Raw genomic sequence first — 20,750 nt, 5'->3', positions numbered from 1 at the left:
CCATCTAAATCCTGAATCCATTGTGATTTTTTCTCTGACCTTTATAATTTAGTTTAAAAATTTTCAAATCAATATCTGCTGTTAAATAAATTCTAGAGCATTGTGATTATTCTGATTCTAAGATTCTGATTACTAGCGCCATCTGTTTTCAATCAAAAGCTGTTCTTCAAACATTTCCTTCGAAGTCAAATTAAGTAAATATCTTAAAAAATACTTGGTGACATTAATTAGGTGTTTAATAATGGTGACAAACACTGCTAAGAAATTGCAATCACAGAACACTAACCCAGGCAAATTAAATTTGACAGTTGACATTTAACATTGAACTTGAAGTCGACGCAAAAACCTTGAATTTTTCACGATTTAACTGATTATAATACAGAAAAATAAAATAATTTTATTTATATATCAACCGCGCTTGCATAAAAAAATCGCCGTGGAGCCTAACACGAGTGGTGAGCGATATTTATTATTTAAAAGAATTTTACCAATGCTTTAACTGTTCGATCTTTCAGCGTAAATGCCGGGGATGTTTGTTTACCAAAAAGCTTATTTATTTATCCCTTTAAAAATATTAATTCAATATTAAGAAAAACTAAATATTTTCTTGATTTGTATATCATGCGATTTAATAATATATAATTGTGACATTTGTTAAACTTGTAAATATTATACAAGATTGTTGCGATATAATAGAGTTTCCTTGTTCTTCTTAATAATTTTAAATAAATATTCTGGGAAATTAATCTATTTTCCTTTTACCATTATCTAATTCTCTTAAATGTTACTTTCAAATATTTATATACTTTGTGATTTAAAAAGAATTTTTTACTTTTAGTAGAGATGTGCACGGGGGAGTGGAGAGGTATGGGGGTAGCCCGTTCCCCATCACATGAATCTGTAACGACAGATTTGTCCCTATTTAGTGTTTCATCTGCTGCTTCTGATGCTAGAGTACTGAGGTTGCTCGCCTGTAAGGTATGTGTTATTTTGTGCGCTGTATTATTAGTAATTATGTATTTCTGTATCTGTTACATGAAAATCTTCTGAAGACCAGAAAGCTTCTGTGCTGAGTTGTTGATCAATGTCTCCTTCTACGTATGAGTTAAACCCGGATGAGTTTTAAGTGCACCCACAGAAGTATCCATTAGTGCACAGTGCTTGATTTGAACGCTCCTAGATAATATTTATGTATTGGATTCCAGGCTGGCCAAGGACCGGAGCCATCACTCCGTGTTGCCAGTCCCAATCCTGAAGGAAAGGCATTAAGGTATTTAACATTGATTTAATACAACATTTGTAATTAATTATATTTTTGAAGTGAAACTTCTTTAGGCGATTGAGGGTAAAATTTTAACGGAAGTCACAAAGATGTGCAGGGTTTTTGTCGAAGAAAAGGGAGAGAGTGATTGGGACCGATTAAGAGAGAGAGTCTTATGCAGTAAACGCAGATTTTTTATTTATTTATATTATCATTAGCACGTATACAGTGTGTAAATTGCGATTATAGATATAAATATTACAAGAAGTGATCATATACTAGTGCTTGATTTACACACTTTTATCAATATTGGTATTAAGCTGTCTATCTCAGATGGTCAAAAATGAATTGTGATAGGTGGGGTGGGAATAAGTCGAATTGGTTTGGTGTGTAGCTGGTTTAACTTAGGTGGTGCGCGGTAAAAACTCCCTTAAAAAACGCTTTGGTGTGATGTTTCTCTGCTGCAGGTGTTAATCCTAGGAATAAGTCCATGCAGTTTTTGGTAATATCATAATCAGGTTGTTAGGATGTTAAAGTTAATTAAAATTTGCTAAGGTTATTAAACAAATTCCAGCCTTCGTCGCGGTTCACCGGCAGTACCACTTCAGAGTGACGCGTGTCGGGACTTACTGGCGGGTTGCGCGTCTCTCTGTGCACAATTAGGACTACGCAGGTCATTCAGCGCTGGTGATGTGTCTGCTCCGGGTGCCCTACCGCCTGTCAGATCGTAAGTAATAGAAACAAAGATAATTTAGACCATCGACCGCCAATGGCATTCAGCTTCTGCAGGGCTTCCTCCATACTACTATACTATTTAATTCCGTAGAAATCTGACAGCTATTATTTTGTGACATGTCAGAAATCATTTTATTAGTTAGTGAATGTGTCCATTTTATTAAGTTCGGTCCTCCACATTAAAAGTAGTTTAATAACGAGTGATAATTACGTTCCTTTTTTATCACAAAAAGTTAAAACCGGTAAAGTAAAGATAACATTTTATTTTTTTAAGAAGGTTAACTGAACCTGGTTGGTTTTAAAAGAATCTCAAAGAAATTAAATAAATTTATTTTATTTTATTTTGGAACATAAGATAGACAAGTAACACTTATTCCACGTCATTAAATTTGAACCTGTAGGCATCTCTACTCATCGGCAAAGAAGGAGGGTGTTGGCCGACAGAAAAAGCCGGCGTAATAAACTCTCGGTACTCATTTTAAACTAAACACCCGCCATAACGCTCACACACGTAAACAAATGTCTATTTTTTTTCGTTTATGTGTTAATTATCTTTCTTGAACAAAAACAAATTATACAAATAGACCTATATTTGACTAATCTCGGATTTTTTGATAAATTTATGATTATTTACAAGGTATTTTACTTCACACGCTTTGAAAAGCTGTGTTTAAACGGATTACTTTATTACTCTGACTATTTTAAATATAATAATCATTGTTCTTATTTAATCTTAGCGTGATGTGTTCACGCTAAGATGAAATATATATATAGATATATATAATATAAATATATATAGTAGAACCTCAACAGACAGAGACGAAATACTTTAGTTACTATATTCTTTTGCAGCGCAACTTCAGAGGTTGGTTTATGCGCTGCCCTTGAAGCCTTAACTTTGAATGCAGCATCCCGTTCTTGCAGCACATGGGTGGCTGGTGAGTATTCGTCAAAGAACCCACAAGTGTTTTGCTTACCCAAAGATATGATGGCAACACCGATAGTCATATGATCAGTGTTACCCTCATTAAAAACGTTTTGCTCGTATTTATAAAAAAAATAATAAATGTCTGGCATTAATATTCCGTTTGACAGTAGGTGGTTCCCAGCTGCCATCACCACAAAGGTCGCAGCCGGTCCAACTTCCCCAGAGAACGCTTCCGACTGACAATAAAAAGGTATTTTAGCCATTTTTAAACTACTTAAAGTGATATTGTTGGAATTGGATTCAGTATCTATCTTGGCTTTTACATTTCACCTAAATTCCCAAAAGTGTATGCGTGTGAAAGGAAATGAAAAAATTAGCTGAAATATTTCCGAACCAATTAGGCTAATATAGGTAAATTTACCAAAAAGTAACTTGACTTAAAGGGTTCTTAAATCTAAGAGATTTTTTTATAGAACAGTGGGAACGGGCAGGAGGCTCACCTGATGTTAGTGATACCGCCACCCATGGACACTCGATGCCAGAGGGCTCGCGAGTGCGTTGCCGGTCTTTTAAGAATTGGAATTGGAAAAAGTAAAGGGCTGGTATTGGCTTCATATCGGCGATGATTGCTAACTTGGTTTGCGCTTATAATTATTAAATAAAATATATATTTAACGAATGTTAGGTTACATAACTGGTGTTTTTTTTAATTTCAGGTCCGCCAAAGCTACATCAAACGACGTTTGATCACGACATACAGAGCATTGGAGAGAATGTCGCAATCGGAATTTAATTTGGATAAGTTAGAGGTAAAAACATATTAATTTTTAACAATGTTCTTTTTTCGGAAAATTTTAATTTTTTTGAAAAAAAATTTTTTTTTATTACGCTGAGTCTCCATCCTCTTGACTCTCGTATTTCACCAGGTTTGCCTGGAACTGCCTTGTCTCCGCTTTCCTTGGGGGTTCCAAGGAAACTATTAAATGAATTAATTGTTTATTGCCAGTTCTTCTCTTCCGTTCTACGCCCTTGATTTGAGAACTGGCAGTAAATGTAAAATTAGAAGCATTTAATCTATATTTCTTTTTTTTTTTGACGTTCATAAGTGTACATTATGTTACCTATATGAATACATTATTTTTGTTTGTTTGTTTGTTCACTAAAAATTAAAATGATAAATATACTCAGATGTATAGACTCGTATTGAAATCGAAAATGACCGGCCGAAATGGTCTGTAATCTGAGACATGTCATAAAACGATAGCTGTCAGAATTGTACGAAATTAAAAATCTGAGTATAGCTACTGAAATATAGGCTAAGTATTAAACGAAGTTAATAATTATTTAATATATTAAGTATAAAGCGATATTAAGTATTAAGCGATTCTTAAGGCAATTTCTGCCACGCTTTGTGGAACCAGCTGCCCACTGAATTATTTCCGAACCAATTCCACTTTGGTTCCTTCAAGCAAAGAGCGTACCGATTCTTAAAAGGACGGCAGAGCGCTTGCGAGCCTTCTGGCAGTGCGAGTGTCCATGGGCTGGGTGGCACTTAACATCAGGTGAGCCTCCTGCTCGTCTGCCTCCTGTAACATAAAAAAAAGTTAGCGGGGGCATGTAGTTATTAATAATAAACATTATTTATTATATATTAGGCTGCCGCAGTGAGTGCTGTATCAGCTGTGAATCCGGGCCCCATCACCATCACTGTGCCCACAAAGAACACGAGTTTCGTTCATCCAGGTAATTTTAATACATAGAAAAACTTAATTAGAAAAATATTGACACCCTATATGCAACACTCACTGAAGTATTTCCGAAACAATTCCTTCAAGAAAAGAACGTTGTAGTTTTTATAAGTCCGGCAACGCACTTGCGAGCCTTCTGGTAATGTGTCCTTAGGCGTCGGTAACTTAACATCGGATGAGCCTCTTGTCCGTTTGATTCCTGTACTTTTTAAAAATGAAGGTAGTTACAAAAAACTAAAAATTTACTCGTTAAACCACTACTATCTAGTACAGCACAAAGATGGCTCAAAGATAAATGTCTCAGCCAATGATGCTACCTTGAGAATGTCTTAAACCTAAGTGCGGGTTAAACCCGGCCTTTGTTTACGTTCGTCCGTCCTACCCTCCATTATTTCTGATATCTAACGACAAAATATGTAATTGTAATCTTTTTGCTAGGAAATCTCTGATTTTTTCAATAATTTAAAGAATTAACTTAGTTATTACCAAAAAAACACAGACGCAAAAATATGTCTGCCATTTATGAGGCATAAAAGTTGGATGTTTATTATTTGGACAGCAGTAGTTTACCGCCGCACATGGACATCAGGAGATCACCGCAATTATTTCGGGCTATATATGTATACTAGCGACCCGCCCCGGCTTCGCACGGGTGCAATGCTGATACTAAATACACTACAGAAAATCTGTGAACGTTGTATATAAAAATGTGGGTTATCCATAAGAGATAGACATATACCATCACGGACTTTTCCGTAGACCTTTTGAATGTGTACAATACTTAGTGCGTTTTTTTGATAAAACTCGTAGGGTTCAGCCTGCGTTTGCAATGTAAGCGGAAACAGTGTAATTATTTACGACATCACATTAGAAACCTCAAAAATAACAGTACTTTTCCACTATTTAATGGATGTTATTATACATATAAAACTTCCTCTTGAATCACTCTATCTATATAAAAAAAACCGCATCAAAATCCGTTGCGTAGTTTCAAAGATTTAAGCATACAAAGGGACATAGGGACAGCGCGCCGACAGGTACGCCGCGAGTCGCAAAGCATCGTGTGACATGGTATAGTAATTTGTATGTAGGATGATATTGCGGCACCGCATAGGACAGTTACCGCATCGTGTGGCCGCGCTCTTAAGTCGAGTTAAATATAAAAATATGCCCTATTGTTTTGACAAACATTATTTTCAGAAGCGGCACATTTTTTTTTTTTTTTCAATTTATCCCTAATGGGAAAGGCAAAGGACTTTAGTCCATACAGCCAGGTCTTTATTTTTTCAGAAGCGGCACATTTAGCTTTGACAGCTGCCGACCTCGAGAGGGAAAGGGGAAGGGCTCTTTCGAAGTATGAGCGTAATATGATGATATTTAACTGGCTTCACACATTGGACGAGGCATCTCCATTTTAAGGTATGTTGTCATACCTTAATGGTTGTCAAAGTCAAATATGATCTCATGTTTAGGTTATGTCCGAATGTTAAAACGTTGTCAAAACTAAATTATAATCCTAATGCTTTTATTAGTTGGCTAATTTGCGTGATTTTAAAATATGTAACTGATTGTCTTTTGATGTGTATTGTTTAATTTAGTTATGTAATCCCTGATAGATACATGGTTGTCAAAGCAATAATGAATAGCTGTCAAAACTTAAAATGTTAACGTATATTGTATCACCTGACTATATATATGATGAAATGGTTGTCAAAACAACTCATATTCATATTTTGTCAAGAAAAGTCATGGTTGTCAGATGTGATCTCGAATCTCAGTATTTTTTTAATGTTATTATAATGTATTTGTTATTTAATTTGTGATTATCTTTATGTATGTATGTATATCATTCTGCACACGATTAAAATAAGTCGAAATGTAATAAAACAATTGGATGTCAGACACTTCGAAACAATGTGTAAATCTGCGAAGGCACTGTTTTACTTCATAGTACCAGGCTATTGACAAACACGTTTGGGTCAAGTATGTCATAATTCATTATAATACGTGAGTAGCAGTATTGCCGCTCGACTGTGTTCGGCCGGATATCCGTTTCATTACGAGTTACTAGTACGACATCAAACTTGAGACGCACTTATGACACATTCGTCAATTGTCAGTTTGACTTTCGTAAAAGAGTATATTCATAATGACATACTGTCAAATCAATCAATAAATACGGCGAATTATAACGATTATAAAAAACATTTGAACAAACATTGTGTTGACAGTTGACACTGTCAGCTGTCATCTGTCATTCTTAAAATGAAATACGTTCGTTAGTGGGAAAATATGCTTCCAATAAAATTAAGACAACTCTAGAGAATGGCTTTGCTTAGTAAAGATCTACAATACTGATAATAATATAATCTTATTGATACCCTATAGATACATTGTCTCACTATATTAAGAGTGAAAAGAGTGAGACAAAACAATCAATTTTGGCTTTATGTAAATATGATAGTTATAAAGGAAATTCACATAATTAATAGAAACTAATTCATTTTAAAGTAAGAGACAAACAGATCATAGATTACTTTTTACAAGGCCTACGCGGTATTTATAGTTAAAATATAAGATGGTTTTTCAAAATGATAATGAAGTTAGTGGGGTTTGTGTTTTGGTTATTGATATTTTTAGAAGAGTGGCTCGCGAGTGCGTTGCCGGCTTTCGTAATATTTTCATAGTCGAAACTCAGATGTAACTCCCATATATCAAAACTAATTGGATTTTCGACTCTTACCCTAATATCCAAGATTGACAAGTACAGAAGGCTGATGACGTACTTTTCCATCAAAAGAACGTTACCAATGGATAATCTCAAGTCATCTCAATCTCTCAAATCTCAAGCCTAATTAAGAGATACAGACTTCGTAAATTTAGGCCAAACATTTCACTTGTGTGCGTGCACACGTATGAGTAATGTACTCGTGATGACGCGCACAATCATTGTTCGCGAACTTTCTTGCTTCCGGTACCAAATCCAACACATTATATACGCACATTATCAAGTAATTTTTTGAATCGTTTCCTGCCAATATTAGCAACTCTCGGCAGAAAATCTTTTCAGAAAGCAGTTAGTATGCAAATATTGTAAATTCTATTTTAAAAGAGTAAGTGCGGAGTTTCCATTCCATTTTCTTCTCGACACTTTTGGAAGGGGCAACTAGAATCATCTTTATATTTTATTTAACGTTCAAAAGTGTCATTTTATGTGGTCTAATTGGATGACTTTGATACGCGCTCCGTATGCGATCTGCGATTGCTTTGGGGGCGTCCATAAATTACGTGAGGTGTTTTTTTTAATTTTCTGCACCTCCCCCCCCCCTTGGTGAGATGTCGTGAGATTTTATTCAACCCCTCCCCCAACCCCCAATCTCACGTGAGATTTTTCAAAATGTGAGTTTCTTACGTAAACGCGTTGGATTATTATTGTAAAAAGAAAAAAACAAATTTGCTTCGTGCTTTTATTTACGACTAGTGATCTTAATCGTATTACGATTACGCTTAAGATTAAATCTTAAGCATGTACAATCTGGATTAAATGGACCAAAATAGTATATTTTTTTTTGTTTCAATCAGAAAAAAAAATTGCGTGATATTTGCCGAGACCCCCCCCCTCTCTCCAACGTAAGATTAGATGAGATTTGACTCGACCCCCTCCCCCCCTTAAACACCTCACGTAATTTATGGACGCCCCCTTTGCACAAAACGTGCCGCACGATATTCTGGTGCAATCTTACCTGAACACTTTTTATAACTACTGTTGCAAAAGAAGAATACTTTCCAAGCATAGGACAGGCTGTGCTTAAGATTTGTTTGTTTATAAAGGTTGAATTGAGAGTGACATTTTGGTTTTTGAGAAATTGGTTAGAGAAAAGCGTTGGGCGACAGCACGGTTTTTTGGGTTGTGTGGAAGTTGCAGAGTCAGATCTGATAGCTTTTATAATTTGTATAGTACCTATTTATTATTATTTATTTTAGATGTTATATTGTTTTATAGCTGCCGTTTACAGGAGAGTATCAATAGTGCTAATTTATTGGCTATACAACAAATCCGGCAGGGTTACTCTTTAAAACTGACAGCTGTAGCATGGTGCGCGGTTGCAGCGTTTCAGGAAAGATTTGTATATAAGTATGTTTGTAACGAAGTAGCTCACAAAATACTGTACCGATATATAATATTCTTTCACCATTTGAATGATACATTATCACCCATTAATAAAGGCTATTTTAATTGCAAGAAAAAATAATGATCCCTACTAAAGCTACAATAATGTTACTCAAGATTTTAAAAAAGCCTCGAAAATATCCTTATTTCGAAAATCATTGATGATAGAAAAAAAAATGTTTCACAATATTAAAGAACATATTACATCTACAAAAAATGTTTATAAAATAAATGTCCACCCGTGCATAGTCGGGACGGGTCAGTCATTAATAACTGTAGCTAGTAACAGTAGTTGTTAACTCAGCCAGAATGTTCTACAAATAAAAATGTTCTTCTACAAATAAAATCAAATTCAGAGAAAAATAAGCAACTGTCACCCCATGCACAGCGCATGATATAATTGAAATTCCAACAAAATTTCTGATTATTATATAACAAATTGAAAAATATATTTATAATGCATACTAGTATTTCAAATATTAGCCCAAGGTGAAGATAGTGCAATCCATGAAGCTTCCGTCAATGTTTGAGTGTTATCGGTACAATGAACGCTCGGAGCAAACTCCCCGCACCCCGCGATCCTCTCATAAAAAGTTGGTGGGGCGCGTCTTCGTGAATTGCACTAACTGTAACCCCAGTTGTGTTCTATGCTGTATTATTGATGGGCCTGGAACTCGGGGCATAGGGAGTGAATTTGGCTTGTCTTTCAAAGGAGAATTTTATAGAATATAATCTTGGCGATATAAGCGATATTTTATTACCTTAAACGTTTTCTGAACGATTTCATTTGGCTACGTTTTGCAGAGTAATCTTGCTGTTTTTTTTAGATTTAGATATAGTAAAGGATTCAATAGCATTCTGAAGTTCCTAACAATATAACCCATAGCTTAGTTTATCTAGGTGCATTTAAGAATAAAATATAGTATGAGCACAACTTACGTCTGACAAAATCATGATAGGTCAGACAGGAAAAGTGTCGTCAGTGTCACCAATATGGAGAAAAGTTGGTGTACTGTTGCTCCAAGTTAAAGGGATGATCCTCTTCTGGTTACTGACAGGCCCTAAGACCGAGACGTTATACATATGATTATCGGAATAACTGTCATGGTGTCAACTGTCATAACCAGAGAGGCTCTAATGAAAAATAAAGGCGACGAGTCAAAAACTAAATTTGTATGAAAATTAAGTGTTTGACTTTCTACATACACTACTGCTAAGGTATAAGTAAATCCCCACTACACCAACCTTCCTTAACATAAACTACAAATTAATCTTATACGATGTTAATCAAATAGAAGTACCTAGTTTACAATGCGTCTTAATAAATTCGTCCCGAGCTAAGCCTAAGATGTAGAGTATATCCATAGAGCGGACTTGACGAAATGTCAACGTCAAGTATGTCATAATTTGTGTTTGACAGATTCGTATAATTGGTATGAACAAGTACAAGAGCTGCTTAGTTCTATATACACCTGGTTATTTAAAGATACAGATCTTTTGTTACTTTTTGATATTTTTTAAGTATTCGAGCTTCGGCCTCAGATAATAGAAATTAAAATGGGGGTCGATTTTTGAATTGCACCTGAATCACAATTCAGGCAATTATATTTTGACAAAGGCGTTTTTACTTAGGCTATGTGTGTGCTAGGGGAGGAGTAGGTAAAGGGTTCTCCCCTACCTAGAGAATATCCCTTTTTCGTTTGCAAGAACTGCCAACACGAGACAATTTTTGCAATATTTGGTAAACGTGTTTCTCTAAAAAGCGACAAGTTATTATATTATGTTGGTATACTGTCGGCTCCTTCAATTTTCATCTTTCGCCACTTTATACATAATCAATGTCTTTTCTCCTGGATTCGATTCACGAAATAATCTGCCAGATAACAATGTAATCGCATCAAAGGAAAAATGAAATTCATTGAACTCTAGAGAAATCTCTATTTTGTATGGCTTAAAACTTTTTCGTTATTATATGACTATGTTAAACGATTACTATACTCGCGTCAGACTTGAAATCGGGCGCCGCTCAACTCGGGTTAAATATCATGTTTACTTTTATTTATTCATAGTATAGCAAATATAAGCTGAAGTCTTCACTTGCTTCATACAACTCTTTCCCAATACCTACTCCTAGCCTTCTGTCACCTTGACAACTAGGTGGCCACATGATTTTTGCTTGAACACCGTCCTGGACTCTAGGTAAAGCCTAGGTAAAATTCTTGTCCAAACTGACAATAACAATATATCGAATTATTTAAATTTATATATTTTTCTGACTGACATAAAAATGTGATTAATAATTGTTGATTTTTTTAGAAGTAAAATGTTTTTTTTTAATTTGTCACAATTCAAAAATCGACCCCATATTTGTGTAACATAAAAATCTATTGGTAAGCGTACATATCTCATAGTAATGGAGATGTATTAATAATTGTCGTCTTCATTGTGTTGTGAATGAGTGTTGTAAATGTTATAAATATATTATATTGTCCTTCTTGTTTCATTTCATACCTTATATTTAATACCTATAACCCTGATGGCATCTCTTTCTTCTCTTCACCAGGGGGCAAACGAGCAGGGGTCTTACCTGATAAGTGATACCGACGCCCATGGACACAGTATATAAAAACTAATTTATATCTTGCTGTTAACTTTACACCACAATTCGGGATGTAGCGGGCATTTCTCTGCCGAGAATAGAAATATCTCTTGCAAGGCTTGCCTGGGCCATCGATCTGTCGTTTGGACTGCCAACGCTTTCTGGCGTCTAGGTCTTACAGAAGTAGGACGTCGAAATTGGGTTAGAAGGCAGAACATTAAGGACAGGATCATCGTGAGACAGATTTGTCTAATAAGTTTTATAAAGCAAGTTCCATCAAGAAATAATTCGGGTTCAGGTAAAACAGAAGGAAGTAATAAACCGAATAATGTCTCCGTCAGGAGATAAGCAGGTCCGTTTTTTACTCTTTATTATCCTGAAGATGCTTTGCCTAAAGGCCTGTATTCGGTTTGATTAGAAGCGTATTCTATTTTTTTTGCGAGTAATGACGTCACGTGCGCCTTCTTCCCCTTTCTCTCGCAGCAAACTATATGATAACTGAATTTACTTAACAGAGCCGCTGTACAATAATTGGACACTATTTGCACTCGCACTAATCAAAGTGAATACAGGCCTCAACAGATCTGATACTCAATGATAAACAAGTGTTAATTGCACATTGAAAAATCGCCTGCGTAGCCTGACTGAATCGAACGTTTGGTTACACACATGTAGGGTAGGTTAAAAAAAAACAAAATTTAAAATCATAATTTTATTCAAACTTTCGACATTTGATCACAAACAATATATTCGTACCAACCTTTAAAATCTGTGATCAAACAGAAATTTCAAAACCAAAATACATAAGCATTTATTTCTATTACATATGACGAAAAATGTGGAAAAATAACGACTCAAATAAATAATATTAATATTTTATCATTATTTTGTTGTCATTCCAAATATACATAAATTTAAAATTAATTTATTATTTTCATTCTGTACTTTTTACTTATAGTACAGAAAACTACGGAATATTTAGAGTTCACAATCATTTTAATATCATCATATAAATCTAATCCAAAACAATTGTTTTTGTTATTCATAGCTGTTTAACACAGATTGTTATATGAACCCAAATTATGCAGGAGTATAAGACTCGCACACATATTTTAAAATTCAAAACAGACTTGTAAATCTCAGGAGGTACATTCAAATTTGAATAAAAAATTCGTAGACAATGCGGAATTAAAATGATTGTAAGCCCTCAATCCATTTTTTGATACCATACGATTTTAAACAGAAATAAATGTGTTTGAGAATTAGAATGAAATTAATTTAATGAAATTGTACAAACATCTTATACTTATTTCAATTTACACTTACGACCGAAAATGTACAATTTTGGAATTAAAGAAAAACGTGGTATATACACGTGGGAATGAATCTTTGGTTTTCCAATGGAATATTACTAATAAAATGGTTTGGTGATTAAACCAAAAAAGTTAATGTAAAACTGATTTTTAAATTTCAAATTGCATGAGTTTCTGTTAATTGGACACTCGCCAAAAGTCCACAAACAAACGAACAACTCTGCTTTGTACTATAAAAGCAATCCAAATCACACTTTTCTTGATATTAAAATTTCTTTAAAAATTTTCGCTAGTTTGATTCATTCGGGGGGTGCTGGTGTTGTGACAAACAAGTGAAGTTGGCTTTGATGTGACGTCATACGCCAGGCGTGCCCCCCCGCGCGACGTGGGTGCGTATAAAAATACAATAATAATATAACATTTGTATATTGTCTATGGAGACTGTCGTGGCATAGTGCTGTATTTGTTTATGGAAAATTAAAAAAAAACAACACTATGACTCGACAATCTTTTAACTATTGTAGTTGTGGAGGATTGGGGGGTATGGGGTGTATATGTGTAAAAATATATCTATTGAAGACACGTCGCGCGGGAAACTTAAAACTAAGGCACATTAGCTTCAGTCTTATTAACGGTTTAGTGAAGGTTGGATCATTTAAATTGATTGGCTTGGAGCTTATAAGATAATCTGGAAAGTGTAGATTACATAAAAGGTAAATAATATTGTTTGGAATGAGGGTAGACAGTCTATAACTCCATTACTTCACTAAGACCTTATAAATCGCTTCAGAGCCAACTTCAACATGTTTCTTGGTGCGCATGGCGCTATATCGGGCACCGTGCGGGCGTTGGCAACGCACGGGCACTGTGTAACGGCCTAATCTAGTTGGTAATAACATCTCAACTCGCAAGACTCGCATGAGTCTGGTAGCATGTGTATATATAAGATGCGAGTTAACTGTCAAAATCAATATAACTGTCAAAGTCAAAATCAATTAGATAATTCCAAGATAGAAATGCAAATTGTAGATTGTGAGCAAACACATCTGTCTTGCTTTTAATCATTCCAGTTTTTACAGTACTATAAAGGTTATTAATTTGTGATGTTTGATTTTTGCCAATGTTTAAAATACTTGTTTTACCTTGCTGGCTTCGGTCTCAATATAGTAAAATTCTTATTAAATGGAATCTCCCTACAAAAACACCAATATTATCACCGATAGAGATGGCAATGGTAAATACTGTGTTTAATAGCTAGTAGCCCCAGGCTCCGTGGAAGTTTAGTAATGCAAAGTTGAGATGCTAAACCGATATCCTTATGCAAATGTAAACAGCTGAATTTATATTGTTACCGTAAAAAGGTTTAATAAACTCAGCTGCTTTTTATAGAATATTTAAGTTATAGCTATGATATAAATTTTATAATTTTCTCATAGGAATCATGTTAAATTTTGACAATTTTTACCTTCTTCGATTGTTCCTATAATTTTTTTGAGGTGCATCTGTAAACTTTTTGTAACACGGGAGTCCTGAAAGTAATTTATAATTTTGAATGCCAAATTATACGGCTTATCATATTTTGTGTTTCTCTATATCATAGCTATAACTTGAATACAGAATTGAAAAATTGTATATAACACTTAGATCTATAAATGTGTTTTAAATCTTGTCCCCACATTAGTTTACTTTCTTCTATAATAAGCGACTTTTCTTTAATGCTATGAACTAGTTTGAACACCCCTAATATGAATAGACTTCCAACAGGATTGCATCAAGGTAAGAGATGTTATAAAGGGGGTTCTTTCTATAGGAATAAAACCAGTTAAACTAGATTTTAGGACAAGATTTAAAACTATCACATGGCTACGACCCTGCAGGTCCAAGATTGTGCGATACCATTATGCGACAAAGTCCAACGGTCGATTGAAACCTCCTTTCCTATTCATGTACTGTCTATATTTACGTTTTAGAACGACATGCACGTCACCTTCGACATTTCCTTCAACTTTCTTACCTTTTGTTGTATCGAACCCACAAAAGCCCATCACTTTAAGCATTTCCTGCTCTTCTGGTGACTTTCCCTCCAAATCAGCGGGGGTGACGATGGGTCGCTCGACGTAACTTTTCTTAGGTTTAGGAACGAAGGAGGTGCTAGGGCCAGGAGATAGTGACCGCGAACGGCGTCGTCTCGGCGAAGGCGAACGCCGCCTTTCTCTGTCTGGGGATCGTCGCCTGCGTTCTAGTGATCGTGATCGTGATCGGGTTCGCCGGCGCCTATCTCTGTCACGATCACGGTCACGGCGCTCCCGCCTGTCATCTCGGTCACGCCGGCGGGGACTAGGCGACCTGCCCATTATAGCTGGAAATCGTATAATAGAATCAGTCCCACATGTTTTGATCACATAAATAAATTTTATATCGTTAATACTTACCTATTTTAAGTCAACAATATGTAAACTTTGTAAAATAAAAACTAAAAATTAAAATAACAGTAACGCACAACCTACTTGCACGCCATTTTGAATATGAATGAGTTACATTTTGATTTTATAAATTAAATATAATCTTTGACTATGACAGTTTGATATTTGACAGACGGGCAATGGATTGTTCCGTTCCGTTCCCCAATAGCTTCATTCTTTAGTAAGGGATATTTGTATGGTTTTACGTTTTTACTCAAATTTAACAATAACTCTTATATTAAAGTTAGAATAAAATATTCAGTAAAAGTTTAATGAATTGTTAATAAACCAATTAACATGTAGTGAAATAAATAAAAAAACATTATGAAGATCTCATTGCGCGATATGGAACGTCGCAAATAAAAGTTTGCCAGTGTAATGGAACTACCCAACATTTAAGTACATATGAATAAGATACTGCATCTTTTATTTACAAGTGTATAGTATTATGTGATTAACATTCATTTATTATGACGCTGTAATGCTTGTATTAAAAATGTTTAACATTACCTCAAACCTTTGAGATGACTATCTGAAGTATATTATTAATATGTTAAACATATTTTTTTAAAGTAAACTAAGCAACTGTTTGATAAATTGTATATATATATATTTTTATATTTATAGCCTCATATCAGAATCAATATATACATTATAGCTATTCTTTTTGTTGTCTATGATAACTGATTCTGTGTGCCCACTGGCAAAGGCCTCCCCCATTTTTACATTTAAGGTTGTACATTTGGGGAGTTGTGGTCTAATTCCCCACGGAGACCAGCCGAGTTGGGGAATGCTTCTTTTGTTTGATTATGTTTAATTGTTTGATTTTGTTTATCGGTTCAATTTATTTATCGGTTTTATTTATTTTTGTTTATATTTTCCTTCTTGCCGATGTTTGGTTGCTAGCTGCTACCGTTCTCTGTTTGTCTGAGGCATCTATTCTCATTTTTTCAAATGCATTAACCTTACTGATAGATAGATAGGCGACACTCTCATTCTTTCTTGTGTCTTCAACAGAGTCCGTCTGAAAACGGGCACCGTCTACTGTACCTACTAGACGGTGCCCGTTTTCTTTTTTTAATTTGTTTTTCCTTAATTTTTAGTTTGTCACATCTGATGTAGGCCGTTTTCCGTTAGGAATTTCTTCTTTAAGTTGAATTTTTAGCTCCTTTCTCCTAATTAATTTAATTATTTTTTTATTTAAAATTGTATTAATTATAATTATAAATTGTACATAGTTTAACAAATAGTTTAGTCTAACAAAGTTACATTATTTAATTATAATCAGGTGTCAAATGTGATTTATGAAATTACAATGCGATCTCTCCTTTCGCAATGCGATAAATCATTGTTAATAAGAAAGGTAAAATATAAAATGTAAGATATGGCATCCATCCCAGCCCGATATACAAAAAATGTTATAGTTGTCTATGGTAAATTTTGAATGGCAACATTTTCTGTAACTACGCTAGCGACGCCAATTATTGTCGGCGAAAAAAGGAAACAAAAGCCGACATCGATCTTTGGTTGCGGTACGGACTAGCTTCTTTTTTCGCTTAAAAAAAAGAAATAACGAATTTTCGCGTAATGTCGGTGGTGCTAGTGCATTAATAAACACAAAATAACTTTTTGTGTACGTATTGTTCGCAATATTATGTCGTATGTGTGCTTAGTGTAAGTTTCCAGTTACTCGCTAAGTGAAGTGATTTTTGTGCTGTGACAAATAATTATCTTCCTGATTATCTTACTTCAAGCCTGTAAGTTTAATTTCTTTTATATGATTTTAATTTATAAATATCTTATACGAATCTATGAACTTTACAATTATGGGTGTGGTTGTCGTACTGTCAATATAAATAGGACGATTTTTAGCTCTTTCAGCTGCAAAATGACTAAGACGCCGTGTTAGTGAATTTCGACGCTAGAATTATGTTATTACCGTATGACACATCTTGATCTTTTTAAAAACATCAAAAGGCTATATAATTGTTTATAGGTTAATATCTAGATTGTACGTGATTCTTTTCACCTTTTGTTGATAATTACGTGCCGAATGCTATAATATACTGGGCGTGACTTCAATTGGTTGTTATCTACTAGAAGAGGTGATGTCACTGAGGGCGCGGGCTGACGATCCAACCCGATCGAATTAAAATGTTATTTGAATTGATACATACACTGAATGAATAGTGCTCTATAATTCGGCTGGATTGTCGTAACTACTAGACTCAGATTTAATAATCGAGATTGTTCAGGGTTAACTGAAAAATTACACGACTTTTAAATCTTTATCAACGTTTATTTCACAGTTTCAGATTATGTAATCAAAATAATATGGAAAATAGTTAGTGGCTAAAATATAATATATTTGATTTATTGTATTCTAAATAAATCAAGCCCAATATTTCTCGGAGTTTTTTTCTTCTGCGGATGGGGTAGCTTTTTCATTTGATTATTAACTTATTATTTTATGCTTTAAAAAAAACAAAATGAATGTGTTCAAGTTCAAATTATACTAACTCAGTGAAGCAGTCATTTGCAAGTACCACTGAATTATGTTTTACAAAAACTTGTTCCATTAAGTATATAGTTTTACCTTTTAAGTTTTATTATAGTAATGATGTTCCCATTTAAAATGTCATGGACAGTTTGTTTTTATTTTTAGCTTTATTGAATAGTTTTCAAATCATGGTTGAAAAGGCAAACTTTCTTTTAAATACATATTATACTGTAAGTGATATTTAAAGTCTTTTTAAAAATTAATTTGTTTAATAGATTAAATGTCAAACAAAATCTATTTTTCTAGAATTATTTTTTGTTTGTTATTTCATGATTCTTGTGTACTTACTCAAGCTTTGCCATATTTGGTACATCACAAAATATCTATCTAGTTATGGGTAATATAGTAAACACTATTTCAAAATAATATCTGTTTTACTGTCATGTGTGGTAAAAGTTACTGAGATAGTCACTTTTACCTGTTAGAGATGTAGGTGTTGTCTACGCCACATACCCAATCTAGAACCTACTTTAAGAACCCCGGACTAAATTTGATAAGGTTACCAAATGATATATAATTAAGACACATTTAATGTCCAAAATATATGCATGCTCTTTTAGGCTAGATCAGAGTGATACTGTGATTTTAATAAAGAAAAAAATTATTTAATAAGTTACCCATGGCAATTGATTTAGAAACATTGACATCTCTATCTTTTACAATTTCTTCACAATCGAAGAAGTCTTTTGTTATAAAATTGGGACTCAAAAAGTGCTATTAATTTTTTGTCACAGTTATTTGAATTCCATTGTCTGTGCGTGGATTCTAATTTTTTGTTTCGACATCTATATAGCATTGAAATATAGAAAATATTCAAATTTAATGGTTTTTGTTGAACATTAGTTTTTATTCAATTGTTAAGTTAGATTGTATAGCAAGTAGAATCAAAGCAGATTCTTGTGAAATCATTAAGTACTTTTTTTTTGTTGTTGAAGTGTTATATGCCATTCTTCATAATCATATCTAATTATTTAATATTTAAAGGCTGTGTTTAAATTTGGTTAAACAAAGAGTAATAAGTAAATAAGGTATAGTAGATTTATTTTATTTAGTTTTATTTATTTACACTTTGTTGCTAAAGAAATACAAATAACACAATATATATAAATTACAAGGGATGCAACGGGCGGCCTTATCGCTAACAAGTGATCTCTTCCAGGCAACCCTAGTAAGAAAAGTAATAAAAAAAAAATGATGGGTTCAAGAAGTGCAGAAGTTATATAAAAAACAAAATAAATTTATATTAATATATAGAACCTTAATCTATTAATAACTATATATATTATAAAAACTAACTAAAACTAAAAAGCTAATCTTACAAATAGAGAATTACAAAACGAACAGGAGATACAAGAATTACACAGGTCACGATTGATCAGGATATGATAAGGTTAGGAAATATTTAGTTAGGAAGCTAATTGTATAGACTCAGGCAGCTTATTCCACAGCCTAATGGCGGAAATCCTAAATGAATTGCCTATGAAGGAAGAGCTGTGGGATGGAATTTCCAATAGATATCTATTGGAAGAGCGTAGCGTATAGTTAGAAGGACCTAAGAAATTATTTTTGAGATAAGCAGGGGTTTTGGGATTGAAAAGAATTGAATATTAGAAACTTAAGAATATGAGCGTCACGTCTGAGTCGAATAGGTAGCCACCCCAGCTGCCTGCGGAACTTAGACACATGGTCATATTTCCTAAGACCAAATATGAAACGTATGCAGAAGTTCTGCAGGCGTTCGAGCTTGTTGAGTAGCTCTTCATTCATATCGGAGGTGCAGGAGTCCGCATAGTCGAGAATAGGAAGCAGAAGAGATTGCGCTAACATAACCAAAAGACGTGCTGTCAGTGTGTTAATAAAGACAGAAAATAGTAGAGGTGAAAGTACTCCACCCTGCGGTACACCAGTACTTACGTTATTCCACTGCGAGTGTGTATCATTAATTTTAATACGCTGGCGACGACCGTTGAGATAGCTATCGAACCAAGCAATAGCAGATGGAGAGATTTTTAAAGAACGAAGCAACCCAAGCAGAATTTCAAAGTTCACAGTATTGAAAGCATTGCTAAAGTCAAGCAGAGTGAGAACAGTGAGCTGCCCATCATCCATCCCCTGACGAATATCGTCAGAGACCTAAACCAATGCAGTTGTCGTGCTATGCCCCGGGCGGAAACCCGATTGAAAAGGATCTAGTATGGAGTTCTTATTTTTGGATGTAATTAACATGTTAAGTTAATCAGGCTATGATTGCTGAAAAGAGGAAATTATAATCATATATTTAAACAATTTATAAAATATTGTATTGGGTTTTAAAAAGCAAATATAAATTATAAGTGGAAACAGGTTATCACTTATCTGTGACTGATAGTGGACAAATGGCACCTATGAAAGATAATGTTATATATATGATGATAAAAAATTTTCTATAATAATTGGTTAACAGGCCTTAAATAAAGGCATTCTGAAATCTTTTTTAATTTTTAGCATACTCTATGTATTAAGTAACATATAGATATAAGAAAGTACTCAACAAGGGACTATATATTTTGAGTGTTACTTACGCTAGGTAGTATAAAGAAATGGCATCATCATTACAAGTAACTAATAAGTAGGTTACTTACACGTTGACATCAAATAGTATATTGTATATGTAAGGTGTTGATTCTCCAGAATAAACACTTATTTTTATTTGCCTTTAACAGGGAAGAAATTAAGGGACACTTAAATTGAACTATATAATCTTTTAATTTACTGTGGCTACAAAATTTAGGTTTTTTTGCCCAAAGAATAATGTGTTTCCATGTAAATCCACCATAAAAAATTCAAATTGCTCTTCTAATGATAGGTCTTTGGTATAATGTTGATTATAGCAAATGATAAACGCTGTAGTATATATTTTATTGTACAAAACAGGTATGTAATGTTTATTCTGACATTTGATGTACTAAGAATATCCATACTAGGAAGAAAGTA

General features: G+C 34.0%; 2 protein-coding genes and 1 long non-coding RNA gene across 9 annotated transcripts in view; 2 read left to right on the top strand and 1 right to left on the bottom strand.

Annotated features, from left to right (window-relative positions):
- Nucleotides 1-341: 341 nt before the first annotated feature.
- Nucleotides 342-11,334, top strand: LOC110996156. 3 transcript variants are annotated; one of them, XM_045633750.1, is made up of 9 exons: nucleotides 342-455; nucleotides 839-978; nucleotides 1,206-1,270; nucleotides 1,836-1,988; nucleotides 2,849-2,934; nucleotides 3,092-3,174; nucleotides 3,641-3,733; nucleotides 4,580-4,667; nucleotides 5,963-11,334. In XM_045633750.1, the coding sequence occupies exons 2-9, from the start codon at nucleotides 844-846 to the stop codon at nucleotides 6,088-6,090; spliced, it is 831 nt and encodes a 276-aa protein (XP_045489706.1). In that variant the 5' UTR covers nucleotides 342-455; nucleotides 839-843; the 3' UTR covers nucleotides 6,091-11,334. The 3 variants fall into 3 exon arrangements, with proteins under 3 accessions (XP_045489706.1, XP_045489707.1, XP_022119405.1); XM_045633751.1 differs by having other exon boundaries at nucleotides 367-455; nucleotides 842-978; nucleotides 3,095-3,174; XM_022263713.2 differs by having other exon boundaries at nucleotides 368-455; nucleotides 842-978.
- An 805-nt stretch (nucleotides 11,335-12,139) lies between these two features.
- Nucleotides 12,140-14,900, bottom strand: LOC123690344. Its single transcript, XR_006751025.1, has 2 exons — nucleotides 14,770-14,900; nucleotides 12,140-14,284 (listed from the first exon to the last, which is right to left on the bottom strand). It is a non-coding gene; the product is annotated as an uncharacterized LOC123690344 (long non-coding RNA).
- A 1,798-nt stretch (nucleotides 14,901-16,698) lies between these two features.
- LOC110996191 (protein hu-li tai shao) overlaps nucleotides 16,699-20,750 on the top strand; it is a 65,621-nt gene continuing 61,569 nt past the window's right edge. For 3 of the 5 annotated variants that reach the window (XM_022263770.2, XM_045633709.1, XM_045633708.1), the window contains exon 1: nucleotides 16,700-16,974. The gene's annotated coding sequence lies outside the window, so the exon portion shown is untranslated. Of the gene's footprint in view, nucleotides 16,975-20,750 lie in introns of all 5 variants that reach the window. The other 2 variants (XM_022263758.2, XM_045633707.1) reach the window with 1 other exon arrangement.

Source organism: Pieris rapae, chromosome 24 (assembly GCF_905147795.1).
Source record: "Pieris rapae chromosome 24, ilPieRapa1.1, whole genome shotgun sequence".
Lineage (NCBI taxonomy): Eukaryota > Metazoa > Arthropoda > Insecta > Lepidoptera > Pieridae > Pieris > Pieris rapae.
The sequence above is the reverse complement of the archived record's forward strand: the minus strand, read 5'-3'. Positions and strand labels throughout refer to the sequence as shown.